At 40.8% G+C, this 24,131-nt stretch overlaps 1 protein-coding gene and 1 pseudogene across 2 annotated transcripts in view; both read right to left on the bottom strand.

Moving 5' to 3' along the window:
* Window positions 1-24,131, bottom strand: part of OXSR1 (oxidative stress responsive kinase 1) — a 96,690-nt gene that overhangs the window by 64,615 nt on the left and 7,944 nt on the right. Inside the window, exons 2-3 of the mRNA XM_082412908.1 lie at window positions 20,045-20,157; window positions 12,237-12,345 (exon numbers count right to left, since the gene is read on the bottom strand). Coding sequence (XP_082269034.1) covers window positions 12,237-12,345; window positions 20,045-20,157 — 222 coding nt within the window. The remainder of the gene's footprint in view (window positions 1-12,236; window positions 12,346-20,044; window positions 20,158-24,131) is intronic.
* On the bottom strand, window positions 2,083-4,076 carry LOC309637770 (transformer-2 protein homolog alpha pseudogene; annotated as a pseudogene). The gene has a single exon. The product of its transcript is annotated as a transformer-2 protein homolog alpha pseudogene (transcript).

Below are 24,131 nucleotides of genomic sequence, written 5' to 3'. Positions count from 1 at the left end.
TTCTGTGCGAGGGCTTTCTCTAGTTGCGGCAAGCGGGGGCCACTCTTCATCACGGTGTGCGGGCCACTCACTGTCGCGGCCTCGCTTGTTGCGGAGAACAGGCTCCAGACGCGCAGGCTCAGTAGTTGTGGCTCACGGGCCCAGTTGCTCCGCGGCATGTGGGATCTTCCCAGACCAGGGCTCGAACCCGTGTCCCCTGCATTGGCAGGCGGATTCTCAACCACTGCACCACCAGGGAAGCCCTGGTCACTCTTAATAACAGGTATTTTTTACCTGGGTCCTGCTCGGGGTCAAGGAAGTCCCATACATTTTATCTCTTAGAAGATGACAAAGGATCCTTAAACCACAAAATAATTCCCTAACAGAGTGAATTAAATTAGATTTCTGCATTTCTATAGTTCGTCCCTTTCAGTCCTACAGGTACTTCTTCATCTTTTTTTATTTTAAGACTTAACTTTTTCTTTACATAAATTTATTTTATTTATTTATTTTTGGCTGCGTCAGGTCTTCGTTGCTGCGCACAGGCTTTCTCTAGTTGTGGCGAGCAGAGGTTACTCTTCGTTGCAGTGCGCGGGCTTCTCATTGCAGTGGCTTCTCTTGTTGCAGAGCACGGGCTCTAGGCACTCGGGCTTCAGTAGTTGTGGTGCACAGGCTTAGCTGCTCCACGGCATGTGGGATCTTACCGGGCCAGGGCTTGAACCGGTGTCCCCTGCATTGGCAGGCAGATTTTTAACCACCAGGGAAGCCCCCTTCCTTTTTTTAAATATTTGGTAGGAATGACTTTTTTTAATATAAATTTATTTATTTATTTATTTTTGGCTGCGTTGGGTCTTCATTGCTGTGTATGGGCTTTCTCTAGTTGTGGTGAGTGGGGGCTACTCTTCATTGCAGTGCACGGGCTTCTCATTGCGGTGGATTCTCTTGTTGCAGAACATGGGCTCTAGGCACATGGGCTTCAGTAGTTGTGGTGCATAGGATCAGTAGTTGGGGCTCGCGGGTTCTAGAGCGTAGGCTCTGCAGTTGTGGCACACAGGCTTAGTTGCTCCGCAGGATGTGGGATCTTCCCAGACCAGGGCTCGAACCTGTGTCCCCTGCATTGGCAGGTGGGTTCTTAACCACTGCGCCACCAGGGACGTCCCTTCATCTTTTCCTTTCAGAAGCTTTCTTTTTTTTTTTTTTCCAAAGAAATTAACTTTTATCTGAAAGGAGACTACCCTTCCCCTCACTATTTCTAAGGACTCTATACAATAGCCTGCTTAAACCATTTTCCCAATACCAAAATTTCTAACAGCAAAGCATACAACTCCTCTAAATAATAAATAATAAGGCTTGTCCTTCACTGATTAAACTTCAATAATTTCAACACAAAAATCACACTTAACATTTTTAAGTTTTAACAAATGTATTTTAAATACAACATGTTTTGTAGCAGTCCACAAGGTTTTTATCTCTAAAAAACAACATAATTTTTAGGGTTCAAAAATTCCGTTCTTCAAAAGAAATGACCAAGTGTTTTCTTCCATAGCTTCAAACTTTCTACACTCAACTATTTGATTGCTCCATGCCACCCCAGACAAACCTGACACGACTGAACTACTTTATATGTTACTAACTTCTCCAAAAGAAAGTTAAAAAAGGAGTTTGTAGTAAATGCAGCTCTCTGATACAATGTCTAATACAATATCTAACACAAAAGAAGCTTTAAAAAGACCATTTCTTTCCTCATTTGATTAGGCAGGAGTTAATTTTCTGTAAAAGCAAAAAACAAACAAAAAATCATTTACAAAAGCATAACACTGGGGGTTCCCTTTTTACTCAAGATGTTTAACTACCCAAAATGACAACAATTACATCTTTAAGAATATAATAAAAGGGGTAGAAAACAGCAATACAATTGACAAAGTGTAGATGCTAAATAAACCAAAGATTTTTTTAAGGGTTCTTTTTAAGGAGTAGGAAGGATCAGAAGCTTGGGGAAATCCAGAATTAAACAAAAAAAGGGAAAGAGAAAAAGATGTCCTCAACTACAACCACTCTGTTTATCAATAGCGTCTTGGGCTGTAGGAATGATATCTTTTTTTTTTTTGGCTGTGTTGGGTCTTCATTGCTGCGCGCGGGCTTTCTCGAGTTGCGGTGAGCGGGGGCTACTCTTTGTTGCAGTGCACAGGCTTCTCATTGCGGTGGCTTCTCTTATTGTGGAGCACGGGCTCTAGGGTGCGCGGGCTTCAGTAGTTGTGGCACGCGGGCTCAGTAGTTGTGGCTCGCGGGCTCTAGAGCGCAGTCTCAGTAGTTGTGGCGCACGGGCTTATCTGCTCCGTGGCATGTGGGATCTTCCTGGACCAGGGCTCGAACCCGTGTCCCCTGCGTTGGCAGGCGGATTCGTAACCACTGCGCCACCAGGGAAGGCCAGGAACAATATCTTGATCGTGATCTGTATTGACTACAGTAAGGAGAAGGTGATCTTCTGTATCGGTAATCATAGTCTTCATATTTGTTGTACCCACGATCATATCCTCTATCACAGTAAGAATCTCGACGTCTGCCACCTCCTCCACCTCCACCACTATGAGTTGGTCTCCCCATGTATATGTCTGGTGTAGGTATGTGCGCTCTCTTGGTGACAGAATAATCTACATGAATTCTTCTACCGTCCAGCTCCATTCCATTTGCCCTTTCCATAGCCTCCTTTGAGTCATCTATTCTCTGGAAATAAACAAAAGTAAACCCTCGTGATCGTCCAGTTCGCTGGTAATAAACCACACTGACACCACTCAATGGTCCATATCGAGAAAATACTTTGCAAAGATCTCTCTCTGTTGTGTACAAACTGAGGCCAAACACTCCTAGACAAGTGTTGGGATCTGGATTTGTCCTGCTGCCTGTATGTCGTCTAAGGTTAGACACTGGAGAATGACTTCGGCTCCTTCGATGATGGTATTCTGGTGTATAGGACCTACTTAGAGGTCGTCTCCTATGAGAGTGAGAATGGGATCTGGATCAAGTGTAACGTCTATGAGAATGCCTCCTTGACCCCAACCTGGATTTTGATCTTGATCGAGAATGGGATTCAAAGTGTTTGGAAACTCTTGATGGACTACGAGATCCTGACCTGCTCTCCGATTTTACACGAGCAGGAGTTCCCGTTGAAGATCTTGACTGAGAGCGAGACTCTCTGCCCTCGAAGTTGTTCTCCTCTACATCACTCATGTCGGCCAGGCACTCCCCAGAACTAAATAAGAGACAAGTCTCAGCTTGAGGGCCAATGGCCTAGTCAACCAGCTGACTGGACCGTGGGGAGAAGGAAAGAGTCGGCAACAACAGCCGCTCCACTCCACTCCCACTCGGTCACAGGCTCCAGCAAAATCTTCAGAAGCTTTCTTAATTACTTTGATTTCTAAAAATCTTATATTGCAGTTTGGTGCTAATAAATGGTAGAAACAGCTATTTAGATAGAAAGTGATTCTAATTTCTAAAGATTAACTTTCTATACTAATAAATTCCAACACTCAAAATCAGAGTTCTAATTATTTAATTAACAAAAGATAAGAATATTACAGTCGCTCGGGAAGATGGCGGAAGAGTAAGACGCGGAGATCACCTTCCTTCCCACAGATACAGTAGAAATACATCTACACGTGGAACTGCTCCTACAGAACACCCACTGAACGCTGGCAGAAAACGTCCGACCTCCAAAAAGGCAAGAAACTCCCCCCGTACTTGGGTAGGGCAAAAGAAAAAAGAAATAACAGAGACAAAAGAATAGGGACGGCACCTGCACTAGTGGGAGGGAGCCGTGAAGGAGGAAAGATTTCCACGCACTAGGAGCCCCTTCGCGGGCGGAGACTGCGGGTGGCAGAGGGGGGAAGCTTCGGAGCCACGGAGGAGAGCGCAGCCACAGGGGTGCGGAGGGCAAAGCGGAGAGGTTCCCGCACGGAGGCTCGGCGCCGAGCAGCACTCTCCAGCCCGAGAGGCTTGTCTGCTCAGCCGCCGGGGCGGGCGGGGCTGGGAGCTGAGGCTCGGGCTTCGGTCGGATCGCAGGGAGAGGACTGGGGTTGGCGGCGTGAACACAGACTGAAGGCGTTAGTGCACCACAGCTAGCCAAGAGGGAGTCCGGGAAAAAGTCTGCAGCTGCCGAAGAGGCAGGAGACTTTTTCTTCCCTCTTTGTTTCCGGGTGCGCGAGGAGAGGGGATTCAGAGCGCCGCCTAAACGAGCTCCAGAGACGGGCGTGAGCCGCAGCTACCAGCGCGGATCCCACAGCAACAGGGGCGCAGAGGAAAAAGCGGAGAGACTCCCGCACAGAGGCTCGGCGCCGAGCAGCACTCTCCAGCCCGAGAGGCTTGTCTGCTCCCCCGCCGGGGCGGGCGGGGCTGGGAGCTGAGGCTCGGCTTCGGTCGGACCGCAGGGAGAGGACTGAGGCTGGCGGCGTGAACACAGCCTGAAGGGATTAGCGCACAACAGCTGGCTGGGAGGGAGACCGGGAAAAAGTCTGCAGCTGCCGAAGAGGCAAGGGACTTTTTCTTGCCTCTTTGTTTCGCGGCGCGCAAGGAGAGGGGATTCAGAGCGCCGCTTAAACGAACTCCAGAGAAGGGCGCGAGCCGCGGCGATCAGCGCAGACCCCACAGCAACAGGGGCGCAGAGGAAAAAAACGGAGAGACTCCCGCACAGAGGCTCGGCGCCGAGCAGCACTCTCCAGCCCGAGAGGCTTGTCTGCTCGGCGGGCGGGGCTGGGAGCTGAGGCTCGGGTTTCGGTTTCGGTTGGATCGCAGGGAGAGGACTGGGGCTGGCGGCGTGAACACAGCCTGAAGGGGTTAGCGCACCACAGCTGGCTGGTAGGGAGTCCGGGAAAAAGTCTGCAGCTGCCGAAGAGGCAAGAGACTTTTTCTTGCCTCTTTGTTTCGCGGCGCGCAAGGAGAGGGGATTCAGAGTGCCGCCTAAACGAACTCCAGAGAAAGGCGTGAGCCGCGGCGATCAGCACGGACCCCAGAGACGGGCGTGAGACGCTGGGGCTGCTGCTGCCGCCTCCAAAAAGCCTGTGTGTGAGCACAAGTCACTCTCCACATCGCCCCTCCCGGGAGCCTGTGCAGCCCGCCACTGCCAGGGGCCCGTGATCCGGGGACAAGTTCCCCGGGAGAACGCACTGCCCGCCTCAGGCTGGTGCAACGTCACGCCGGCCTCGGCCGCCGCAGGCTCACCCCGCCTCCTCTGTACACCTCCCTCCCCGCGGCCTGAGGGAGCCAGAGCCCCCGAAGCAGCTGCTCCTTTAACCCCGTCCTGTCTGTGCGGGGAATAGACGCCCTCAGGCGACCTACACGCAGAGGCGGGTCCAAATCCAAAGCTGAACCCCAGGAACTGTGCGAACAGGGAAGATAAGGGGAAATCTCTCCCAGCAACCTTAGAAGCAGCGGATTAAAACTCCACAAACAACTTGATGTGCCTGCATCTGGTGAATACCTGAATAGACAACGAATCATCCCAAATTCAGGAGGTGGACTTTGGGAGCAGGATATATTAATTTTTCCCCTTTTCCTTTATTTGTGAGTGTATATGTATATGCTTCTGGGTGCGATTTTGTCTGTATAGCTTTGCTTTACAATAGCTTTATTTTACTTCACTATATTATAGCCTCTTTCTTTCTTTCTTTCTTTCTTTCTATTTTTTCTCCCTTTTACTCTGAGCCGTGTGGACAAAAGGCTCTTGGTACTCCAGCCAGGCATCAGGGCCGTGCCTCTGAAGTGGGAGAGCCAACTTCAGGACACTGGTCCACAAGAGACCTCCCAGCTTCACGTAATACCAAACGGCAAAAATCTCTCAGAGATCTCCATCTCAACATCAAGACCCAGCTTCACTCAACGACCAACAAGCTACAGTGCTGGACACCATATGCCAAACAACTAGCAAGACAGGAACACAGCCCCATCCATTAGCAGAGAGGCTGCCTAAAATCATAATAAGGCCACAGACACCCCAAAATACACCACCAGACGTGGACGTGCCCACCAGAAAGACAAGAGCCAACCTCATCCACCAGAGCTCAGGCACTAGTTCCCTCCACCAGGAAGCCTACACAACCCACTGAACCAACCTTAGCCACTGGGGACAGATACCAAAAACAACAGGAACTACGAACCTGCAGCCTGTGAAAAGGAGACCCCAAACACAGTAAGATAAGCAAAATGAGACGACAGAAAAACACACAGCAGATGAAGGAGCAGGGTCAGAACATACCAGACTTAACAAATGAAGAGGAAATAGGTAGTCTACCTGAAAAAGAATTCAGAATAATGATAGTAAGGATGATCCAAAATCTTGGAAATAGAATAGACAAAATGCAAGAAACATTTAACAAGGACGTAGAAGAACTAAAGAGGAACCAAGCAATGATGAAAACCACAATAAATGAAATTAAAAATACTCTAGATGGGATCAATAGCAGAATAACTGAGGCAGAAGAAAGGATAAGTGACCTGGAAGATAAAATGGTGGAAATAACTACTGCAGAGCAGGATAAAGAAAAAAGAATGAAAAGAACTGAGGACAGTCTCAGAGACCTCTGGGACAACATTAAACGCGCCAACATTCGAATTATAGGGGTCCCAGAAGAAGAAGAGAAAAAGAAAGGGACTGAGAAGATATTTGAAGAGATTATAGTTGAAAACTTCCCTAATATGGGAAAGGAAATAGTTAATCAAGTCCTGGAAGCACAGAGAGTCCCATACAGGATAAACCCAAGGAGAAACACACCAAGACACATATTAATCAAACTATCAAAAATTAAATATAAGGAAAGCATATTAAAGGCAGCAAGGGAAAAAAAACAAATAACACACAAGGGAATCCCCATAAGGTTAACATCTGATCTTTCAGCAGAAACTCTGCAAGCCAGAAGGGAGTGGCAGGATATACTTAAAGTGATGAAGGAGAAAAACCTGCAACCAAGATTACACTACCCAGCAAGGATCTCATTCAGATTCGATGGAGAAATTAAAACCTTTACAGACAAGCAAAAGCTGAGAGAGTTCAGCACCACCAAACCAGCTTTACAACAAATGCTAAAGGAACTTCTCTAGGCAAGAAACACAAGAGAAGGAAAACACCTACAATAACAAACCCAAAACATTTAAGAAAATGGGAATAGGAACATACATATCGATAATTACCTTGAATGTAAATGGATTAAATGCTCCCACCAAAAGACACAGGCTGGCTGAATGGATACAAAAACAAGACCCATATATATGCTGTCTACAAGAGACCCACTTCAGACCTAGAGACACATATAGACTGAAAGTGAGGGGATGGAAAAAGATATTCCATGCAAATGGAAATCAAAAGAAAGCTGGAGTAGCAATTCTCATATCAGACAAAATAGACTTTAAAATAAAGACTATTACAAGAGACAAAGAAGGACACTATATAATGATCAAGGGATCGATACAAGAGGAAGGTATAACAATTGTAAATATTTATGCACCCAACATAGGAGCACCTCAATACATAAGGCAAATACTAACAGCCATAAAAGGGGAAATCGACAGCAACACAATCATAGTAGGGGACTTTAACACCCCACTCTCACCAATGGACAGATCATCCAAAATGAAAATAAATAAGGAAACACAAGCTTTAAATGATACATTAAACAAGATAGACTTAATTGATATTTATAGGACATTCCATCCAAAAACAACAGAATACACATTTTTCTCAAGTGCTCATGGAACATTCTCCAGGATAGATCATATCTTGGGTCACAAATCAAGCCTTGGTAAATTTAAGAAAATTGAAATCGTATCAAGTATCTTCTCCGACCACAATGCTATGAGACTAGATATCAATTACAGGAAAAAAACTGTAAAAAATACACACATGAGGCTAAAAAATTTGCTACTAAATAACCAAGATATCAATGAATAAATCAAAGAGGAAATCAAAAAATGCCTAGAAACAAATGACAATGAAAACATGACGACCCAAAACCTATGGGATGTAGCAAAAGCAGTTCTAAGAGGGAAGTTTATAGCAATACAATCCTACCTCAAGAAACAAGAAAAATCTCAAATAAACAACCTAACCTTACATCTAAAGCAATTAGAGAAAGAAGAACAAAAAAACCCCAAAGTCAGCAGAAGGAAAGAAATCATAAAGATCAGGTCAGAAATAAATGAAAAAGAAATGAAGGAAACGATAGCAAAGATCAATAAAACTAAAAGCTGGTTCTTTGAAAAGATAAACAAAATTGATAAACCATTAGCCAGACTCATCAAGAAAAAAAGGGAGAAGACTCAAATCAACAGAATTAGAAATGAAAAAGGAGAAGTAACAACTGACACTGCAGAAATACAAAGGATCATGAGAGACTACTACAAGCAACTATATGCCAATAAAATGGACAACCTGGAAGAAATGGACAAATTCTTAGAAAAGCACAACCTTCTGAGACTGAACCAGGAAGAAATAGAAAATATAAACAGACCAATCACAAGCACTGAAATTGAAACTGTGATTAAAAATCTTCCAACAAACAAAAGCCCAAGAACAGATGGCTTCACAGGCGAATTCTGTCAAACATTTAGAGAAGAGCTAACACTTATCCTTCTCAAACTCTTCCAAAATATAGCAGAGGGAGGAACACTCCCAAACTCATTCTACCATCACCCTGATACCAAAACCAGACAAAGATGTCTGAAAAAAAGAAAACTATCGGGCTTCCCTGGTGGCGCAGTGGTTGAGAATCTGCCTGCCAATGCAGGGGACACGGGTTCGAGCCCTGGTCTGGGAAGATCCCACATGCTGCGGAGCAACTGGGTCCGTGAGCCACAACTACTGAACCTGCGCATCTGGAGCCTGTGCTCCGCAACAAGAGAGGCCGCGATAGTGAGAGGCCCGCGCACCGCGATGAAGAATGGCCCCCGCTTGCCGCAACTAGAGGAAGCCCTCGCACAGAAACGAAGACCCAACACAGCCAAAAATAAATAAATAAATAAATAAATTTATAAAAAAAAAAAAAAAAAAAAAAAAAGAAAACTATCGGCCAATATCACTGATGAACATAGTTGCAAAAATCCTCAACAAAATACTAGCAAACAGAATCCAACAGCACATTAAAAGGATCATACACCATGATCAAGTGGGGTTTATCTCAGGAATGCAAGGATTCTTCAGTATATGCAAATCAATCAACGTGATACATCATATTAACAAACTAAAGGATAAAAACCATATGATAATCTCAATAGATGCAGAAAAAAGCTTTCAACAAAACTCAACACCCATTTATGATAAAAACCCTCCAGAAAGTAGGCATAGAGGGAATTTACCTCAACATAATAAAGGCCATATATGACAAATCCACAGTGAACATCGTTCTCAATGGTGAAAAACTGAAACCATTTCCACTAAGATCAGGAACAAGACAAGGTTGCCCACTCTCACCACTATTATTCAACATAGTTTTGGAAGTTTTAGCCACAGCAGTCAGAGAAGAAAAAGAAATAAAAGGAACCCAAATCGTAAGAGAAGAAGTAAAACTGTCACTGTTTGCAGATGACATGATGCTGTACATAGAGAATCCTAAAGCTGCTGCCAGAAAACTACTAGAGCTAATCAATGAATTTAGTAAAGTAGCAGGATACAAAATTAATGCACAGAAATCTCTTGCATTCCTATACACTAATGATGAAAAATCTGAAAGGGAAATTAAGGAAACACTCCCATTTACCACTGCAACAAAAAGAATAAAATACCTAGGAATAAACCTACCTAAGGAGACAAAAGACCTGTATGCAGAAAACTGTAAGACAGTGATGAAAGAAATTAAAGATGCACAACCTTGTATTCCTAGAATAAATTTCCCCTGGTCATGATATACTATCAGTTTTATATATTACTAGATTTGATTTGCTAATATTTTATTAACAACTTTTGTATCTTTTGTGTTCATGAGGATTATTGTTCTGTAATTTTCTTTTCTTGTGGTGTATTTGCCTGATTTTGGTATTAAGGTTTTCCTGGCCTTATAAAATGACTTGAAAAGTGTTTTTGTGATTTTCTGGAGAGTTTTGGTAAAATTGGCATTATTTCTTTCTTAAAAATATGGTAAAATTTACTAATGAAAAAAAAAAAAGAAAGAAATTAAAGATACAAACAGATGGAGAGATACACCATGTTCTTGGATTGGAAGAATCAACATTGTGAAAATGACTATACTACCCAAAGCAATCTACAGATTCAATGCAATCCCTATCAAACTACCAATGGCATTTCTCACAGAACTAGAACAAAATATTTCACAATTTGTATGGAAACACAAAAGACCCCAAATAGCTAAAGCAATCTTGAGAAAGAAAAACAGAGCTGGAGGAATCAGGTTTCCTGACTTCAGACTATACTACAAAGCTACAGTAATCAAGACAGTATGGTACTCGCACAAAAACAGAAATATACATCAATGGAACAGGATAGAAAGCCCAGAGATAAACCCACGCACATATGGTCACCTTATCTTTGATAAAGGAGGCAAGAATACACAATGGAGAAAAGACAGCCTCTTCAATAAGTGGTGCTGGGAAAACTGGACGGCGTCATGTAAAAGAATGAAATTATAATGCTCCTTAACACCATACAGAAAAATAAACTCAAAATGGATTAAAGACCTAAATGTAAGGTCAGACACTATAAAACTCTTAGAGGAAAACATAGGCAGAACACTCTATGACATAAATCACAGCAAGATCCTTTCTGACCCATCTCCTAGGGAAATGGAAATAAAACAAAAATAAACAAATGGAACCTAATGAAACTTAAAAGCTTTTGCACAGCAAAGGAAACCATAAACAAGACGAAAAGACAACCCTCAGAATGGGAGAAAATATTTGCAAACAAAGTAACTGACAAAGGATTAATCTCCAAAATATACAAGCAGCTCATGCAGCTCAATATCAAAAAAAAAAACAACCCAATCCAAAACTGGGCAGAAGACCTAAATAGACATTTCTCCAAATAAGATATACAGATTGCCAATAAACACATGAAAGGATGCTCAACATCACTAATCATTAGAGAAATGCAAATCAAAACTACAATGAGGTATCATCTCACACCGGTCAGAATGGCCATCACCAAAAAATCTACAAACAACAAATGCTGGAGAGGGTGTGGAGAAAAGGGAACCCTCCTACACTGTTGGTGGGAATGTAGATTGATACAGCCACTATGGAGGACAGTATGGAGGTTCCTTAAAAAACTAAAAGTAGAACTACCATACGACCCAGCAATCCCACTACTGGGCATATACCCTGAGAAAACCGTAATTCAAAAAGAGTCATGTACCACAATGTTCATTGCAGCACTATTTACAACAGCCAGTGCATGGAAGCAACCTAAGTGTCCATCGACATATGAATGGATAAAGAAGATGTGGCACATATATACAGTGGAATATTACTCAGCCATAAAAAGAAACGAAATTGAGTTATTTGTAGTGAGGTGGATGGACCTAGAATCTGTCACACAGAGTGAAGTAAGTCAGAAAGAGAAAAACAAACACCATATGCTAACACATATATATGGAATCTAAGAAAAAGAAACTCGTTCTGAAGAACCTAGGGCCAAGACAGGAAAAAAGACGCAGACAAAGAGAGTGAACTTAAGGACACGGGGAGGGGGAAAGGTTAAGCTGGGACGAAGTGAGAGAGTGGCACTGACATAAATACGCTACCAAATGTAAAATAGATAGCTAGTGGGAAGCAGCCGCATAGCACAGGGAGATCAGCTCGGTGCTTTGTGACCACCTAGAGGGGTGAGATAAGGAGTGTGGGAAGGAGACGCAAGAGGGAGGGGATATGGGGATATATGTATACGTATAGCTGCTTCACTTTGTTATAGAGCAGCAACTAACACAACAATGTAAAGCAATTATACTCCAATAAAGATGTTAAACAAAAAAAAAAAATCCAGAATGTGGGACAAGATAGACCCTTCAGACCAGACCCTTCAGTAAGTCTGCCTCATGGAAGAGAGGAAGTAGGAGGGAACCATCCTAGATTAAAGAGTAATTGAGAGGCATGACAAACAAATGCAACATGTGAAACTTGTCTCAGCTTGTACACTATTATCATTGGATACTTTATTCTCAGTATCTTCTCAAATGTAAATGTCCATGAAAACCAAACCAAGAAAAACATTTGTATAAATTTTCCAAACCATGGAAGTTGACATTTCATTGTACTCTACTCACCTCCACTTAGCAGCTTCATGACTAGCCACAGCTCATCTTTTACCACAAAAGACGTGTAGTAAGACACAATATTAGGATGATGGCACTGACTCATGGCTTGAATTTCTTTCTACAAAGAAGAGAAAACATGGTGATTCATTATATGCAAGCCTAAAACAACACTAGAAGTTACTGAATCCAGGTCTTGGAATTCCAAAGACTACGTTACAACCTTTCTGGGATTTTCATGCCTGACCTCTGCAAGAATGGTTAAACCAAAAAAACCGCTTGGTTTCCCTCAGTCCATTCTGACTCTTACTCCTTTCACTCGTTAAACTAGCGATCTCTGAAACCAGAAACATGCACTATTTATCACACCCTGCCACAGCACCAGAGAGGCCTCCACTGGGACACATATTACTTCCAGGTACCCTTAAAGAACCATCTTGGGAAATCAGGTTTTACAGTCACAGACGATAATTATCAATACTAACAAACAAAGAGTGGTTTGTTTCTTTGTCTGTCTTTTTTCTCCAAAACATTGTTTCATCTCATTTTTGTGAAATGATTAACAGTTCCCACTTTAAAGAGGCCATAAACTAAATCCAAAGTAGACACCTGAGCCCAAAGTCTCAGCTTATACTATCTCATTAGAATTTAATGAATTTAAATTAGATTTGGTGTGATAAAATGCCTTATAAAAGCCCTGTGTGATCAGGGCCCTGCTTACCTCTCCATCATTCCTACTGCCTTCACTGACCCTACCCCCAACATACCCCAGTCCTATGATCCAGCCATAGTAACTTCAAGTGAGCCATGCTTCTTCTAACCACGGACATTTAACCCTGTTGTTCCCTCTGCCTCAAATACACTTCCCTCATTTTCGCCTAGCTGAAAACACCAATTCTTCCTTCTGACCTCAGCCAAAATACCACTTCCTCCCAACTTCCCAGGTTGAGTTAGTTAGGTGTCCCTTCTCTTGGCTTCCAAGCTCTGTGCATATCTCCTTACATCACAGCACATATGTACTGGATAGTACATTGGATGCTTACTTGTCTGTCCTTCCCTGCTAGACTGACAACTCCAAGAAGGCAAGTACTTAAAAGTGGACTCCTACACATGGTGGGAATTATCATACTATACTGTAATTGCCTATTTATTTTTCTGCATCCCTCACAAAACTGTAGCTCAATGAGAGGTCAGACTCTGTATACTGGCACTTATTATGCCTGGCACACAGTATACCCTCAATAAATATTTGCTGAATGAATAAAATCCTAGAGCACTTTATATAGCTTCTTACTTACTGATGTATTAATACTTGCCCTATGCCCTTGATATTTATTCAGTAAGATCAATTGTGTAAAAGTTGCCCATAATCCCTGATTCATAAGAAGTGTTCAATAAACACTAGTTTTTCCATTCTCATTTTCTCTACTTGAATGTAAATTCTTTTACGGCAAGGACTTTGTTGTGTGCATTTTTGCTACCCACTAAGTTACTAGCACAGTCTTCCACACGAAAAGGTAAGTAAATATGAAGGATAAGGAAGAAGAACTAAAGTAAACACCTGCCTATTGACATAGTTATACAGGATTTGAAGAGATAAGATATGTACATATAAGAGGGAATACAAAGAACAGCATATATGTGCCAAATGAGCAGTACAGATAGTAAATGTTACAAGAATCCAGAGGAAAGAACAGTTAAGGCAGGCAAGAAGTCTTCACAGAGAAGGTGGGAACTACGTTTAGTTCTGCAGGATGTGGAATGTTAACAGCAGTACAAGGTGCAAAGCACATAAAATTACAAAAAAAAAGGATGAAGTAAGCAAGACAGATTTTAGGACACAGGAGTAAACCTGTCTAAGGTTAAGCAGTTCATGCTTTCAACAGAAATTTACCAAGTGCCTACTCTGTGACAGGCACAGTCCTAGGTGCTTGACCACAATGGTGAACCCTCATGAAACGTACAGTCTGGTGAAGAAGTTAGACAAATACTAATTTATAACACAGATGAATAATGTCTGATAGGAGAAGTACTAAATACTACATGATTTCATTGGAGAGGTGAATTACCAAAAATTAGGAGTGACAATCAGGGAAAGCTTCCTATAAGACGTTTTACTACACTGACACTGAAATAGGAAAGATAAATATGTTTTTAGGGGTTTTGATTGTTTAATTACCTGGGACCGTATCATAAATGACCTTGTAACTGTGTTCAATAATTTAGGCTTCATCCTAACAGCAATGGAAAGGCATCAAAGGTTTAACTATATTTATTTTTTCATAAAAATCACTCTGGCTGTAATGTAGAAAATAAAAGAGAGAAGGCAAGACTAAAGGGAAAGACTCTGTTCAAGGTTGTTGCCATGAGCTGGGTGAGATGATAATGGCCTGAAAAACAATAAACAGCTAATTTCTCAGTTTAGATAACTGTACAATGGTTATGTTACTCTTAGGAGATGGTGGGTGAACAGCATATGGGAACTTTCTGTACTGCTTTAGCAGCTCTTCTGTAAGGTTAAGACTATCACAAAATAAAAAGTTTAAAAAGATACGTGGTAATATGAATGAAAAGAAAGGGAAGAGTCAAGAGATGATACTAAATAGGTATAAACAATAGGACTTGGTGACTAACTGGACAGGAGAGAACAGACAGAAATCACATAGGGGACTGACAATGCAAAGAGCTGGGGTCAAATGGTCCAAGGTCTTAAATGTTAAGCTAAAGGTTTTGAGCTTAATCCTGGAAAAAAAGGGTACTACAAAAGGTTTTCTAAAAGGAGACTATGGCAGGGGGGATAAATTGGGAATTTGAGATCAACAGATACACACTACTATATATAAAACAGATAAACAATAAAGACCTACTGTATAGCACAGGGACCTATATTCAATATCCTGTAATAACCCATAATGGAAAAGAATCTGAAAAAGTACACATATACATATATATATATATATATATATATATATATGTATATATATATATATATGTATGTATGTATGTATAACTCAATCACTTTGCTGTACATCTGAAACACTGTAAATCAACTAGAACTAAAAAAATAAATTAATAAAAACAAACAAAAAACAACCACAACAAAAAAAAGGAGGCTATCAGGAGAGCCATAAATTTTAAAGATAAAAAGGGCCTTAAATATTCCTTTTCTTCTCTTCTATTCCTCTTAATTCCCCTTGGAGTTATCCTTTTCCCTTTCCTTTCAAAAAGAAAAACTATACATATTAAGTGCTCTGCAAGAGTGGTATATTCATTCTGACTCAAATTTCCCAGCAGCTTCCTCAACACTCATAAGTGATTCCACCCCTACTCTTGAAAATGCTTTCTTGAAAGTCCTTTATTGTCTGTTAATACCAGATCTTTTGTCTGGAATTTTCAGTTCTCCACCTGAAGCCATGTGTTAGTGATGACTGTTCATTCCTTCTTGAAACTCACTCATCTTGATTTCTACTATTTACTCCCTGGTTTTCTGATTACTCCAACGTAGGTGGTTTTCCTCCACTTCACACTATTCAGTCAGTCCCCAAGTAATGTTAATTTATTCATTCACTCATTCAGAGTGAACAGTCCCTGCCCTCATGGAGTGCTCATTCTAGTACTAACAATTTTTCCATCTATAAAATGTCTAGGGAATTTGTGTCTTCCTTTCCATTATCACTGTCACTGCCTGAATTTAGTCTCAATATCTTTGTGTTCTTCAACCTATGGGATGCAACTCATATGGATCATGAAATAAATTTAGTGGATCACATTAAAAAAAAACAGACAAACAAAAATAGGATAGAAAATCAGAGTGCATTCCACATAATATAATTAAGAATTGTTTTATAAAAATGTTGTTTCAGTTACATTAATATATAATATCATATATATTCATAATGTTAACATATAATATGCTATTCTTTGCTGATCTTAAACCCCTGCCCGGCAGGGTCTCCATCTCTGCCTCTTCAAAGTCTTCCCAGCCCAGGTGGCCCAGGACACAAACACCTCCACAAAGGCCTCCACTTTCATAACTGGGAGCTCCCTTCTTCCTCTTATTTCAGCACAGTACTTATACCTTTCCTAGGCATTTGTCACACTCTGCCTTGTACAGCAGGCAAGAGCCTTAACTCTTCAACTAGATTGTGAGCCTCTTGGCAGAAGAAAAGACATTTTAAGCCTCTTAATGGTCCCCTCAGATGTTTGTTCAATGAATCTAGTCCTAGCATCTACCAGAGGAGAGAAAAATTTCAATATATTACATAGTTGCCTTTCTCAGAGAAAAGTCTGTGAGTAAAATCTCTGGAGAAAATAAATGTAGTAAGATTTGACAGCTGATTTTGTGATCACACTTAGCAAAGGCTGCCAGACAAGAAAACATTTTGACAAGAGAAAGGAGCAATATACTGCGTCCTCACTAATAACTGTCACACACACTACACACCTGTAATTGGTTTACATCAGTACTCTCTGGAGAACCCAGGGCATCCTTTCTGCATTATAATAAAGACAGTTTTGAAAATATATTTTAAAATCACAACATCAAAAGTTTAGTACGTTGAGCTAATAGTTTTTTTAAGATAAATGAAAGGGCTTCATATCTTTTTGATACAGAGCCCTTGGCACTCAGATCTCAAGTCCTGACACCACCACAAAACACCACAAATAAATCAGGTATTCTTTATATTTCTGATATTTCTTCAGGGTTAGTGGAATCTTACCTGCATACCCACCAAGAAAGCCAATTATTTTTAACTTGCTTTAAATCACTTTCCCCCACCTTTACTTATTTGCTGAATATATAAATACTGCGTTTGCAACGTAAAGATTAATGAAATATGTGGCCAATTTTTACGGAGGTCTAACCAGTTCTTTTTCCTCTTACTAAGCTATATCAAATTTGCAGTCCTCTAAAAGTAAGGCCCTAGTGTAATAACACAAATATTACTTTCAAGAATGTCAAATGATATTTGAGAAGAGATGTTCTTTCTACTTTTGAACTAAGATTATAATCATTTAGTTAGTATTACATGAAGTAGAAAATAATAGACTTGGGTTAGAAAAACCTGATTTTTAATCCAGACTCTGTTACTTATCATGATTTACTTCCCTCATCTATAAAGTGGACCTTCTACCTATCTCAGAGATGTTTATGAGGTTAAAGTACACTAGTGCCTAGTACTGAAAAGATGTTTGTTATTATCGTCATATGTGCTTAGTAGTCAAGTTATTTAAACTTTGAGCCTCAGTTTCTTTAGTCATAAAGTAATAAATAATAAGACTTTCATTCATCTTTATACTACCCTTTCAGATTATGTAAAATAACTGGCAAATGATAGGAATTCATATTGGGCTTTTCAAATTCCAGTGTTAATATATGGGTTAAAAATATTGTTTTTCCAAATACCGTATGCTAACGCATATATATGGAATCTAAAAAAGCGGTACTAATGAACCTAGTGGCAGGGCAGGAATAAAGACACAGACACAGAGAATGGACTTGAGGACACGGGGGGAAGGGGAAGCTGGGATGAAGTGAGAGAGTAGCGCTGACATATATACACTACCAAATGTAAAATGGATGGCTAGTGGGAAGCTGCTGCATTGCACAGGGAGATGAACTCGATGCTTTGTGATGACTTAAAGGGATGGGATAGGGAGGCTGGGAGGGATGCTCAAGAGGGAGGGGAGGGCTTCCCTGGTGGTGCAGTGGTTGAGAATCTGCCTGCCAATGCAGGGGACACGGGTTCGAGCCCTGGTCTGGGAAGATCCCATATGCCACGGAGCAACTGGGCCCGTGAGCCACAACTACTGAGCCTGCGTGTCTGGAGCCTGTGCTCTGCAACAAGAGAGGCCGCGACAGTGAGAGGCCCGCGCACCGTGATGAAGAGTGGCCCCCGCTTGCCGCAACTAGAGAAAGCCCTCGCACAGAAACTAAGACCCAACACAGCCAAAAATAAATAAATTAATTAATTAAAAACAAAAAAAGAATAAAGAATTAAAAAAAAAAAAGAGGGAGGGGATATGGGGATGTATGTATACGTATAGCTGATTCAATTTGTTGTACAGCAGAAACAAACATAACACTGTAAAGCAATTATACTCCAATAAAGATGTGAAAAAAAAATATTTTTAAATATTGTTTTTCTTTAACAATAAGAATTAGTTTACAATTTAGACTTCTTTTATGATCACTGCAGTTCAAATGCCCAAACGGTGCTCTAAGGTATTGCTGGCATCTGTAAATCCAAGTTCGCCACATAGCGTTTCAATTAGCATCTCCTTTCAAGTGTGTGTTCTCTCACCAAAGACGGCTCTAGATCGCTCCAGCAACCCAACTCTTCAGCTTCTGCTTATGCATTACCAACTCCTGAAGAAATACATTTGTCTCATCTGCTGAAAGTTCAATATATAATTCTATTATCTCTTTCTCTTTATTCCAATTATTCCCTAAATACTCACTACAGACTACACCAGAAATTAAACCTGATCTAGGACTGACAGATCATACCAGTCTTAGTTCCTGTCCTTTCTACTATCAGCTGTACATGATCTTAGAGAAATTACTTAACAATACAACAATATTAGTTCATATTTGTGTGGCAGTTTATGGTTTTCAAGTACTATATCATTCAATCTTCAAGAAAAACCTCATAAGGGACTTCCCTGGTGACGCAGTGGTTAAGAATCCGCCTGCCAATGCAGGGGACACGGGTTCGATCCCTGGTCTGGGAATATCCCACACGCCACAGAGCAACTAAGCCCGTGCGCCACAACTACTGAGCCTGCACTCTACAGCCCATGTGCCTAGAGCCCGTGCTCCGCAACAAGAGAAGCCACCGCAATGAGAAGCCCACACACTGCAACTAAGAGTAGCTCCCGCTCACCGCAACTAGAGAAAGCCCATGCGCAGCAACGAAGACCCAACACAGCCATACATAAATAAATAAATAAATAAATAAATAAGTAAGTAAGTAAATTTATTAAAAAAAAAGAAAAACCTCATGAGGTACACAAAGCAGAAGCAGATATTATTTCCAATTTAAGCCAAAGAAACTGAGCATTTAAAAAATTAAATGATTTGGAAAAACTATTTCATTTCCCTTGTTGAGTACTTACTATATACTTAAAACTACTCTAGGTGTCATGGAGGATAAAAGTACAGAACAATCCCTGTGTGGTTAGCTTTTAACGCCACAGAACATCTCATGCAGCTGCGGATCCTTGGGATACCCTTTCTTCTCCCTGACCCTGGCCCTTGGAGAAGCCAATGCTGCTGGGGGGGGTCATTCTACCTCTCATCCTGCAACAATGGTCAGAATGCAGGTTGGTACCATGTTCCTAGAAGGCTAAAGCCTTTTAAAGGATATTTCATTTGACCCAGAAATCACAATTGCATGATACTATTTTAAGGAAAGTGAGAAGTAAGCAAGCATTGTTTACAACAACAAAGAGGAAACAAAGATCATCCAATACTAGAGAACAGGTTAGATAAAGTATTCAACGGAACACTACATACATATTGAAAGCTTCTATAGACATAGAAAGAATTCTATGATAAATTTTTAATTGAAAAGAGCAAGTATATGGTTACATTATTATGAAAATACAAAGATGTTTAAATGTGCACATATAGCAAGTGTCAATCTTAGAATGAGAGGACTATAATTTTTTTCTACTTACCTGGATTTTATAAATTTTACAATAAGCATTACTTATTAATGAAGAAATCACAAACCTTTTTAAAAAATAAAAAACAAAAAACTTCAAGTTATTTCCCACTCTAACATGAATGTACAAGAAATATGAGAAGTGCATACCAGGAGTTCATCCATGCTAGTCTGACATTTCTCAAGGTTTATCCGTTTGATCGCCACTTTCTCCTTTTTAGGGGCACAAGATGCTGCTTGGACCACAGCCGTTGCTCCACTCCCTAAAGATAAATATATAAATGAGTAAATATGTAGAGGGGTAGATAAAAACAAGACATTTTTAATTCCTACACGATTTAAACAAGAGAATAATTCTTAACTTATTCTTACACTCAACAACAAATGCAGAGAAACACTCTAAAAAGTAGGGTGTCAATAAAAGCAAAAGCCTTGACCATTTCACAGAATTGTCAATAAATATCAGCACGCACACACGCACGCACACACACACACACACACAAATAAAAGTTGCTAGAGTTCCAGAAGTTCTAGAATATGATGGTGTAGGCTCACATTTCCCTGCTCTTCTCCTCTAAATACAACTAAATACCTTAGAAATAATTCAACAATCATAAAGACAATCAGAAACAGACAATCTGAAAGGTGGAAAGCAGCAGATGGACTGGCTAGGACCCTCAGGGTGTGAGGAAAAGCACTACTGTAAGCTCCCTGGGTTTTTCCTTTACCTCGCACATATCCATGAGTGGGCACCAGAACAGCCTGCTTCCTGGAACCAACAGGGATAGACCAACGGAAAAATGAGAAAAATCCTTTCTAGCCAAAGGACTGTGAAAGGGGAAGCTCAGTAGCAGCCTAGAGGATAGATTTCCCAATCCCTACCCAGGACAATCCACCCAACCCACCACAGCATCAGCACCAGCAGGGTCTCCGCCCCACACCCAGACAGCAGCAGGCCAGATTCACCAAAGGGGCAACTAGGTCCCTGCCCCACACCTGGGGCAACATCCAGCCAATCTGCCCACAGCAGCAGCAGAGGGGGCGGAGGGCGGTGGAGGGGGGGGTGGGGAACCAGACCCACACCCACCAGTCAGCCCAGGTAACACCTGTAGAGATTAAATAGGAGTCCTGCTGCCCAGAAGAATAAAGCAGAAGATAACAGCACTGCCAGAGCTCTGAAAACTCAATTATCATAAGAATTACATAGCTCACAAAAGTAGGCCAGGACTTACACATTAAATCTAAGTAGAGTAACTGCCTACTAAAATAGAAATTTTAAATAGGATCAGGAGTCTCCTAACATCAATATCCTAAATGTCCATCACACAATTTAAAAAAAGAAAATCACATCGTCACACCAAGAACCAGGAAAAACACATTTGAATGAGAAAAGACAATCACAATGATACAAACACCAAAATGAATTACTAGTTGGAATTATCCGACAAGAATTTTAAAGCAGCCATCATAAAAGTGCTTCAACAAACAGTTAAGAATTATCTTAAAACAAAATAAAAAAATAGAAAAGCCTCAATAAGGAAACAGAAGTTACTAAAAAAAAAAAAAAAAAAAGCACCAACTGGAAATTATACAACTAAAACATATAATTTCCAAAATATAAAACCTTCTGGAGAAGCTCAATAGAAAAAGAGAGATAACAGGATAAATTCAGTGAACTTGAGGATAAGATCAACAATTTTACTCAATCTAAACAGCAGAGAGAAAACAGACTGAAAAAAAGAACAGAGCTTCAGGGAGAAGTGGAATAATAATAAAAGCTCTAAAATCTGTGTGGTAGGTAGAATAATACCCACCCCCCAAAGGTGATCACATCCTAATCCTTGAGACCTGTGAATGTTACCATAAATGGCAAAAAGACTTGGCACATGTTATTAAATTAAGGATGGAAAGATGATCCTGGATTATCTGGGTGGGCCCAATTTAATTACAAGGGTCTTTATAAAAGAGAGGAAGGAGGGTCAGAGTCAGAGAAGATGAGACAATGAAAGCAGAGGTCAGAATAATGGAGCCGTGAGCCAAGGGAGGAACCTTGAAAACATACTATGCGAAGTAAACCAATCACAAAAGACCACATATTGTATGACTGCATATATATGAAATGTCCATAGAACAGGCAAATCCATAGACACAGAAAACAGATGAGTAGTTACCAGGGACTGGGAGAAGAGTAGAATGGGAGGTTACTGCTTAATGGGTACAATTTCTTTCTGGGGTGAGAAAAATGCTCTGGAATTAGACAATGATGATGGATGCAAAACACTGTGAATATACTAAAAAACCACTAAACTGTACACTTAAGAAATGGTTAGTTTTTAACACATTGTAAAGCAATTATACTCCAATAAAGATGTTAAAAAAATGGTTAGTTTTGTTATGTGACATATCTTGATCTTTTTTAAAAAAGGGAATACTACATACCACAAACAACTTTAGCTCACAGTTCAACAATTTAGAAGAAAAGGAAGAAGCAGGAGCACTTTCCAACTCATTTCATGAAGCCAGTATTACCAACACCAAAACAAAACAGACATCGCAAGAAAAAAAAAAACAAAAAACTACAGACCAATACCTCTCATGCACTTATCTGCAAAATCCTTAACAAAATGTTAGCCAGTTGAATCCAGCAATAGATAATACACCACAACCAGGTAGTATGTATTCCAGGTATGCAAGGCTAGTACAATTAAAAAAAAAAATCAATGTAATACACTGTATCAACAGGCTAAAGAAGAAAAATCATATGAGCATACCACTGACACAAACACACTCTATAAAAATTCAACACCATTCATGATAAAAAAGCTCTCAGCAAACTAGGAATAGAGGGGAACTTCTTCAACCTCATAAAGAACATCTACAAAAAAAATCTACAGCTAACATCATACTGGTGAAAGACTGCCTTCCCTCTAAGATTGGGAAAAAGGCAAAGATGTTCATTCTTATCACTTTTATTCAACATAGCACTGGAAGTCCTAGACAACACAATAAAGCAAGAAAAAGAAATAAAAGGCATCCAGATTGGAAAAGAAGAAATAAAACTGTCCCTGTTTGTAGATGTCATGACCGTCTACATAACAAAAGCTTCTAAAACTAATAAAAGAGTTTAGCAAGGTTGCAAGATAAAAGATCAACACACAAAAACCAACTGCATTTCTATATACTAACAACAATCAAGTGGAAACCAAAATCTTAAAACACAATATCATTTACAATTGCTCCCCCAAAATGAAACATTTAGGTATAAATCCAATAAAACAGAAGTTCACTATTTTACATGTTTTGCATCCTCCATGCACCATCCCCCAGGTCCCCTCTTCCACTCTTCTGTCCTCTCCTAGCTGTTTTTTTTTTTTTTTTTTTTAAATAGCTACTCTATTTATTTATTTATTTATAGCTGTGTTGGGTCTTCGTTTCGTGCGAGGGCTTTCTCTAGCTGCGGCAAGCGGGGGCCACTCTTCATCGCGGTGCGTGGGCCTCTCACTATCGCGGCCCCTCCCGCTGCGGGGCACAGGCTCCAGACGTGCAGGCTCAGCAGTTGTGGCTCACAGGCTCAGTTGCTCCGCGGCATGTGGGATCCTCCCAGACCAGGGCTCGAACCCATGTCCCCTGCATTAGCAGGCAGACTCTCAACCACTGCGCCACCAGGGAAGCCCTCCTAGCTGGTTCTTTAACTGCTGTGTTAGTGTACATTACACACCAGAATGGATTAAAGTGCCAAACCATGACTGAGCTTTCTCCTGAAATCCTTCAAACTGGGTAATGTTATCTCTTGAGACAGAAAAGGAGCTGCCCAAAGGCATGAGGGGGACTAAAAAAAATTTCACAGTCTCTCTCCACTTTACTAGATCCTGAAATTTAAAAGAGTATGCAAAAATATGGATTTTATTCCTACCTGTGAGGAAAAAATAAATCAAATGAACCAAATCAACTGAAGATATTTTCCCCCAAAATACTGACCAACCGTCACTATTACAGATACATATTGTAAAGATTTTAAGTATTTTTTAGTAAGGCTTTAACACCGACTAAAGAGCTAGTCCAGACTTCATTCTGGAAGATGACTAAGGCACTGTCACCTGAACCATGGAAAATACAGGACTTTACAATTTCGTAAACCTTTTTCTAAACAAGCCCTCTTGTCAGAGTCATACTGAAAATTAAAGCTCCTTTACAGAAACAGCTGTAAGAACAGTCATTATCATAAAAATCACGCTCT

The sequence above is a fragment of the Balaenoptera physalus genome (genome assembly GCF_965194825.1).
Source record: "Balaenoptera physalus genome assembly, chromosome: 11".
NCBI lineage: Eukaryota > Metazoa > Chordata > Mammalia > Artiodactyla > Balaenopteridae > Balaenoptera > Balaenoptera physalus.
This window is presented reverse-complemented; position numbering and strand designations above follow the sequence as displayed.